The sequence below is a fragment of the Montipora capricornis genome, chromosome 7 (genome assembly GCF_036669925.1).
Source record: "Montipora capricornis isolate CH-2021 chromosome 7, ASM3666992v2, whole genome shotgun sequence".
In the NCBI taxonomy this organism is placed as follows: domain Eukaryota; kingdom Metazoa; phylum Cnidaria; class Anthozoa; order Scleractinia; family Acroporidae; genus Montipora; species Montipora capricornis.
In genome coordinates, this window is record NC_090889.1 from 25,261,773 (window position 1) to 25,269,272 (window position 7,500).

The window sequence follows — 7,500 nt, forward strand, 5'->3', positions numbered from 1 at the left end:
TCGAATTTCAGAATAACTACAAGAGCTCATATCTTCGAAACATTACATTTACAGCTAAAATACATAGCATATACAGGTACATACTAAATACACAATATTTAAAGATATATAAATTAACAAGAAAAGCTGCTGTACAAAATGCCATCCTCGATTCTCTTTTAAGGACGGTGCCTACTATTGTTATTGCGCATATGTTTTGCGCATCTCAAGATACTCATATTTCCTATCGATGATGCTTACCAATACAGGGTTATTTTTTTCGCGGTTTAAAATTATGCAGGAAAATTAGATCTTAGTAAGTACTATTGGTATCCAAAATAAAATTGGCGGCAACCATGCATTTTTTAGAGATCATTAATTTGAGGCAGAGTGCCATACATGGCTCTGTATTTTAAAGCTTTTTACAAATATTGTTGATTAACTATCTTCGAAAAATGCGTGGTTTTTGATTTCAATTATGACACTTGTTAAGATCTACATTTCCTTCATAATCATAAACCGGGGCAAAAATACCTTGGAATTAGTAGGCACCGTCCTTAAAACCACAGGGACACCCAACGACGAATTTGTTGTAAAATGTATTATTATACCCCAGTTAATGAAAATAAATGTTATTAAGGCATTTTCAGGTGTTTTTCAGTGTTGCTGGGAAAACATTAACTGTTCCTTTTTCCCAGCAAGACAAACAAGAAATTTCTCAGCCAGCTAGATAAAATTGGTTGGTTTCCCAGCCAGCTGATCAAATTTATTTCCCAGCCAAGAATTCCGAGCGCTTTCAAATCCCTCGATCCAAAACGACCGAACAAAAGCGACAAAACCGGGACAAAACAGGTTTTTTCCGCAAGCGCAATCACTCTGACCAGCCGTCGTATGTTTGTGACAATGCTCTGGGAGAGGGAAGGGGTTTTTTTTTTTTTTTTTTTTTTTTTTTTTTTAGTCGTCCTCAGTCTTCAGAGTTTCTACAGCCAGCTCGGGTTGAAATGCTAGAAAAAGTCAGTAATTCCAAGGCAAAACCTCAGTCAATAACAAAATTTCCCAGCCAGCTCATCGAAACACCAGTATTTTTGCCAGCCAGCAAGATTCCTCTGGGGAACAGATAATGTGAGGAACAGATTCGTTGGGTGCCCCTGAAACCAGTAAAATCAGTGGTACGGGTATGCGATAAAATAAGGTAGCGCATTTCGCAACTTAGCTGATACGTTAGAAAAAGAACGAAGTCCATAACTGCTTGTTTTAGGTTTATTGAGGGACAGAATGTAATTTTCGCGAATATCATGCATAAGAAGATTTTCAATGCGATTAATGCGCTTATCGCATAGAGATGAGCAGTTTGACTTAAGTGGTAAGAGGACAGGTAATTTGCAAATATAAATCTCAGTATTCTCTTATTTACATTATACCCTTTGCTTGACAAGAAATTACGAAAGGCCAGATTTTTTGTTACGAGGATAACATCGAAAAAAAGCACTACTTTGTTTCGAGTTTTCTAGAGTAAAAATTTATTCAGAAATCAAAATTCTACGTTAACAGCACACACCAGGGTTACTCCTTAGTATCTGGCTAGAGATCTTCTTCTCACTACTTTTTCCTCTGGCCGCGCTTTCGCCATTTGATGAGGGCCAGTCTCGTGCTTCTCAAGTTGCCTCCTTTATGGCCAAAAAGAATTCTGGGTAATTCTGCCATTCCACGACAAGGGAAGCACCCAGATTCTCATTTCATTGATTTTTTTATAAGTGTCGGGTCACCCAGTCCTACCAGCAAAATACAGCACTGATTGAAGTTTTTAGCTTTCAAAACTTGCCCAAATTGTATCGTTAGGTCCTGGATTTCGTCCACAGATCTAGAAAGGCCTGAGAGATAACTTTCCTCGTGAACCGCCATGTTTACAACAGAGCATTTTAGGCGTCCCAGTCTGCATGAAACAATCTCTCGCCTCTGTGTCGTAACCTGCGATCAGGCTCTATTTTAGTTTCGCGTGCTACGTAATGTGGAGTTGGCGAAACGAAAAATAGAGCCTGACCAAATTCCTCTTCGAAATTCCTTCCGCCCACCTTTTTTGATTGATTGACATGTCCTTCGTCGGCCAATCAAATTTACTTCCATTACACCAATACACGCGTGGACGGCAGATTCACGCTATTTTGTTTTGACCAAAGTTAATTACCGTGGGAGGAATATTATAAACGAATTCGAAAGTTACCGTTGGCTTTAATTTGAGAAAAACACATTTAAAGCATGGGGAATGTTTTCGACGACTATATTGCGGCAAAGGCCGGTGTAATTCTCCCTCCGAACTTCACTGAATATGCAATATTTTAAGCTTGACATCTTAATTTGTAATTGAGATAACCTAGCATTTTGTCGTTGGACGGTTTGGCAATAGATTTTTAAAGAAAAAAAAGAGAAATACATTATTCCTTTAACGTGTTTCCCATGAAGGTTTCTTTGGTGATTTTTTCGGGTAATATCTTCAGTTGCAGTGTATTTCTAGAATTGCGCGCAGTAAAATCATGATACGTTTGGCTGTTAATTTTTTGATGGAGTACGAACAGTAAGATGGACTCGCAAAGTTTTTTATTGTTGTACAATTGATCTCTCTGGAAACATTGCATTTTAGTTTCTGGAGTGTGAGTTTTAAGTTAAATCAACTGGAAATATTATGAAGTGTGCAAAAAAACCGTGTCATCTGTGATGTACAGTAAATAAATAAAGCCGTTTGATACACAGATATTCAAAACATGCATTCGTGTAACTTGCGATTTTATCAGCATCTCCTCCTGTTGATATATATGTCTCTTGTCTCATCCAGGAAACCAATATGCATCGGCTTTCATTGCCATTTGAAAGAACCAGCTATTTAGCGGCTTTCAAAACATCAGGGAACTTTGTGCCAAAGTTCTTTCAACCCCATGGCCACAGAGCTCGACAACGCAATCGCTAATTTCACTCGTTCCAGAGATTCAAACCCGATTCTGGACAAGTTATGAGATATTTCAGATGGCATATCTCCATTTATACAAAAAAAATCAAGTTGCACCGTCCACGGCATTGTAAGAACAAAAGGGAGCAAATTTCTTCGTACACTTATGGCGGATTAGTCTCGAGGACTTCACGAGAGCTCCGCGCAATCACGATGGCATTTTCACTTCCGGCGTTTCAACAGCCAATCAGATCACGAGTTTGGTCGGCCAAAATTTGGCCGACCAAACGGAATTCTTGAGAGACTTTTGGTCAGGCCCAATTTTAGCGAGCGACGACATAAGAGAACATATGGGCGAAGCTAAAAATGGGCCTGATCGCAGGTTACTGTGTCGAGAAGACCAGACATGCGCTCTTCTTACCTTACGAGTTTACTGATGCCTGTAGAATCTGTTCAACTGAAATATCAATTACTTGTAAAAACCAGTATCTTAATTATTTTTGGTAGGCTACATAACAGAGAGCCAGAACATTTACGTACGTGCGGACCTAATGTTTGAACAAGAGAGAAAAACGCAGTACCTGCAGACATGGCGCTGGAATGTCGTACCAAACGAGTGGAGAATTTCAATCCCAAAATGAAAATTAGTGTGGACGTCGATAAGGGCTAATGCTGTGGCGGCAACGGCGAGTAAAGCGCGTCGCAACTTCCCAAATAACCTCTTATTAACGGCCACCTGAATCAACGACTCATGAAATTTTATCTGGAGTCAAAAGGTCATAAAACTTGATCCTTATGGAAAGTCCATAATTATTCGGGGCGCATGTTTTATTTCAAAAATATTGTTTCCATAAATGACAAACAGCTGGTACGACTGATCGACAGGGTCTAGATTACAGTAATATCATTCACATAATGAACTTAGATTGCGAAGTTTGTGGCACAATATCAAAACGATCAGGTATCATATAATGCTACCCCCCCCCCCCCCCCCCCCCCCCACAACGGCCACCTTAGCCGCAACTACCACTTTCTTCTGTCCCCAAGGTGACCGTTGAGGAGACTTACGACTCTGGAATATTTTGCTAGATGAAAACGTAGACATTCTTTTCTTCGTAGCATTGGCCCTAAATTATGAGACCCCCCGGGGGTTTTGGGGAATAAGGGAACGTGGCTAATTTGAACAGGGAAACAATGACAAATATCTTAGGGAACAAGGGAACATAAAAGGGGATCAAAAAGCTTTGAGCAAGTTTGAAAGTTATTTCAGAACAAGGGTACACAAGCAAATTTTTAAAGGGAACAGGCGACACGAGGACCTTCCCCTAACCCTAACCATAGGTTTAGAGGGAACAAGGACCCCCTTAACCCCAACCCTAATATAACTTTAAAGGAAACAGGGCAGCAAGCAACACCTCCCTCTCCCCCTCCCCGGCAGGGCATCAATTTATGCCTTCGGCTAATTGGATAATTGGACAATTTTGTAAAGTTCAATCAAGAGAATGCAATGTTTCTTTCTTGGCACATGCGCATTTCACAAACTCCAAAATTCCACTGAGTTTCACATGAAAGACAATTTATACGAGCTCTTTAAAACTTATTAGCCTGCTTCTTATTTGGGCAATATGAATAAGCACGATCAACATGGTATGATGAAGCTCGCTATTGGTGTCATTGTCCTCACAGAACGGTACAGAGTGTTTTTTACGTGACGTCACTGCGGCCATGTTGGAAGAGACAAAAGAAACAACGTCCAAGTCAGAGGAGTGAAATATTCTTTTGGGAATTCAACCCTATTTTTAGGAAAATTATTCCTTTTGTTTTGGTATGCAGATATGGCTGCTAGTCACAAGATCAAAACGCTTCGATTCTACATTTACGCAAGTTGCTTGCGCTCATAGCGCAAGTGGAAACCAGGCTCTTGTGCGCCAATTGGGAACGGGAACGTGAGGGGCTTCGTAAGAGAACCTGAAAATGAAATCGACCAAGCACTGTCAAATCCCTATCTTTTAATTTTTTTTGTCTCTTGCCTACATATACGAACTTCAGATGTTTTCTAAACAGAAGAATATTCTAAAAGCAAAACAAAATCTTATTTAAAACGGCAGATCTGCAAGAGTTAGACAACGTTCGCCGGCCAGATGTTTTTGTGGATTCTGCGACTACACCTGTTTGTGATGGTGCGGGGCTGTTCCTGGTTCATTGCACAAATCTCCTTCACAGCAAGTGAATGTACAGGCTGTTGGTGATGATCCCATTTGGGTACAAGCTGCAATTTGAAATATTTCAGATTTATGCGAGCTACGATTTGCCAATGGTTCTCGTGACGTATAATTTGATTGGCTCTACATCCAAGCCAAAAACAAAATACTAAACAATTGAAACAATGACTTAGACTTAAAAACAATAGAAGCTGTTCAATGCCAAACAAGAGCAGGTTACGAGAGCTGTTACATTACCGATGGTTTCCAACCAATCTATTGAAGACATGTCAAGAAATGCAGTTAAGTGATCTATGGAGAACGAGGTGACAGTGACGTAATGCGAAAATGCTGGTGGACGAATAAATTAGCGGTGATGACATCTGCATGAAAACCATCTATTCTATGCAACAGACTACAAAATTTGATGGGTTTCAATTAACTCGATTACCAACACAACTGAACAGTTACAGTGTATCTATTTAATAATAGTACAAGACGCCCAATACGCCATTTACACGTGGCTTGCCTGTGGCATAACGAGTAGTTTTTGAAGGAGAAATTTGATGTATTGCATTAAGGAAGTGAGCCTATCGCTGATGATGTTTCCAACTCATTTGTTCACTTATTTTCAAAATATGGCAAATTGACAAATCACTGCCATGTGACTTACCGCAAACGTTTTTAATTGCGGCTATACTTACGATTGGCTGGGCTTGATTCTGGGCATAACAACGAATAAGTGCAGTTTCTCATAGTCATGGACATATGGTCTTGTTTCATGATAAATGTCACACAACGATCTTCCAATGCATCACACACTCTGGTAGGAGTGTTAGCATCACCACAGGGAGACCTTTCATCACCGCACATGTAACACTCGAGAGAGTTAACTGTAAAGTAAACAGAGTAGTAAAGTAAAGTAACCATATTTAACGTCGATAACTCGTAACAGTAATTGAATTGACAAACCTGAGGTCGACGGTGCGCTCATTTTACTCCCCCCTCTCCATCAGTGCTCCGTTTTACGGGTACTTAAAGCTATTTAGAGAGCCTGTGGTCGATTTTAGCAAGTCTCAACCAGGTGATTGGGACTTGTAGGTGGCTGAGACTTGCTAAAATCGAGCACAGGCTCTCTAACGACAAAGTTTTAATCCGCACCCTTTTTCTCCGAGAGAGAGGACATGGGAAAGAGGTTGTCATTTTTGTGGGATGGGTAAAAACCTGGCTGAGGTGATCGTTGCGTGATAGACCGAATTCAGACTTAAGCACAAAAAAAATATATTCTTTTACGTATGCCTCTGCCGCATTTGAGACATTCTAAAGTAGCTAATTATAAAGGTAATGTTCTTAGAGGATTATGCGTTGTTTTTAAAGAAACTTACGAGAAATTGCATTTTGATGATCTATAATTCAATAGACCAAATTTTCCAACAATGGGTGTAATGGGTAGTCCATATACAGACCAATGAAGGAAAAAAATACAACTATATTTAGGTTTGCGTTTTGGAAAGAAGTCAGAATCATTGTAAGAAATTATTATGATAGCATAAGTTTCTAATGAAGTTCCAGGGGTACATTTTTTGACGTGTAAAAATAGTAATATGATCGCCGGTTGCCCTTACAGAGCATAATATCTCACACCCGTCGGTGGAATTTTTTCCTGTTTATTGCTCAGCTTTCTCCAGTTTTGCAATCAACCCCGAAAGTTTCGAGGTTGAGTGTGAGATGATTCAGTGCTGAAAAAGCTTTTTCTCGATGGGGACATTAAGGAACGTTTCAAATAAGCATAACTGTACATGTTAGGAAATCCGAGGGCCTGAGAAGGAGTATAGTGCAATTATAAATTAGTTGGGGATTACCATAGACAATCGAAAACAATATATCTTCTGTCTTCTTGTAGCGGTATCGTTTTAAGCAGCAGGCACAAAACAATGCTTGCTGTTGAAAAGATGTATTTTTTCGATGGTGACTGTGACACTCAGAAAAAATCCGGGCCCTCCTATATAAAAGTCGAGCCAATTGCCCTATGCAAATGATTGTACGAGTATTCTAGAATGAGAAGTCACCTTCAAATTTAGTGTTCTAACCATTGTGCCAGGCTGCCATTAGCAAGAGAGATTGAGAGAGGGAGCAGACTGGTTTTTCTGCAAGAGGTGCAGTAAAGTTGCAAAATAATCTCATCTGATGCATATTAGGTAATCGATCCCTTTACAGAACATTGGACTCGGGAACGAGACATGAAGAATTTTATAACTTTTTATGCCTTAGTGTATGCATAACCCTGAATCAAACTCCTACCGAAATACTAAAACTTGCGAATCGACTTACCTTGCGGTATGAAGCAAACAGTCATAAAGGTGAATACGAAGAGAGGCA

The 7,500-nt window shown here is 39.8% G+C and overlaps 1 protein-coding gene across 1 annotated transcript in view; it reads right to left on the bottom strand.

Moving 5' to 3' along the window:
- Window positions 1–4,565: 4,565 nt before the first annotated feature.
- The window catches only part of LOC138056623 (uncharacterized), a 3,047-nt gene continuing 112 nt past the window's right edge, over window positions 4,566–7,500 (bottom strand). The window contains exons 1-3 of the mRNA XM_068902466.1: window positions 7,453–7,500; window positions 5,826–6,014; window positions 4,566–5,189 (exon numbers count right to left, since the gene is read on the bottom strand). The exon at window positions 7,453–7,500 is cut by the window's right edge and continues 112 nt beyond it. Of these exons, the coding sequence (XP_068758567.1) occupies window positions 5,083–5,189; window positions 5,826–6,014; window positions 7,453–7,500 (344 nt within the window). The 3' untranslated portion in view covers window positions 4,566–5,082. The remainder of the gene's footprint in view (window positions 5,190–5,825; window positions 6,015–7,452) is intronic.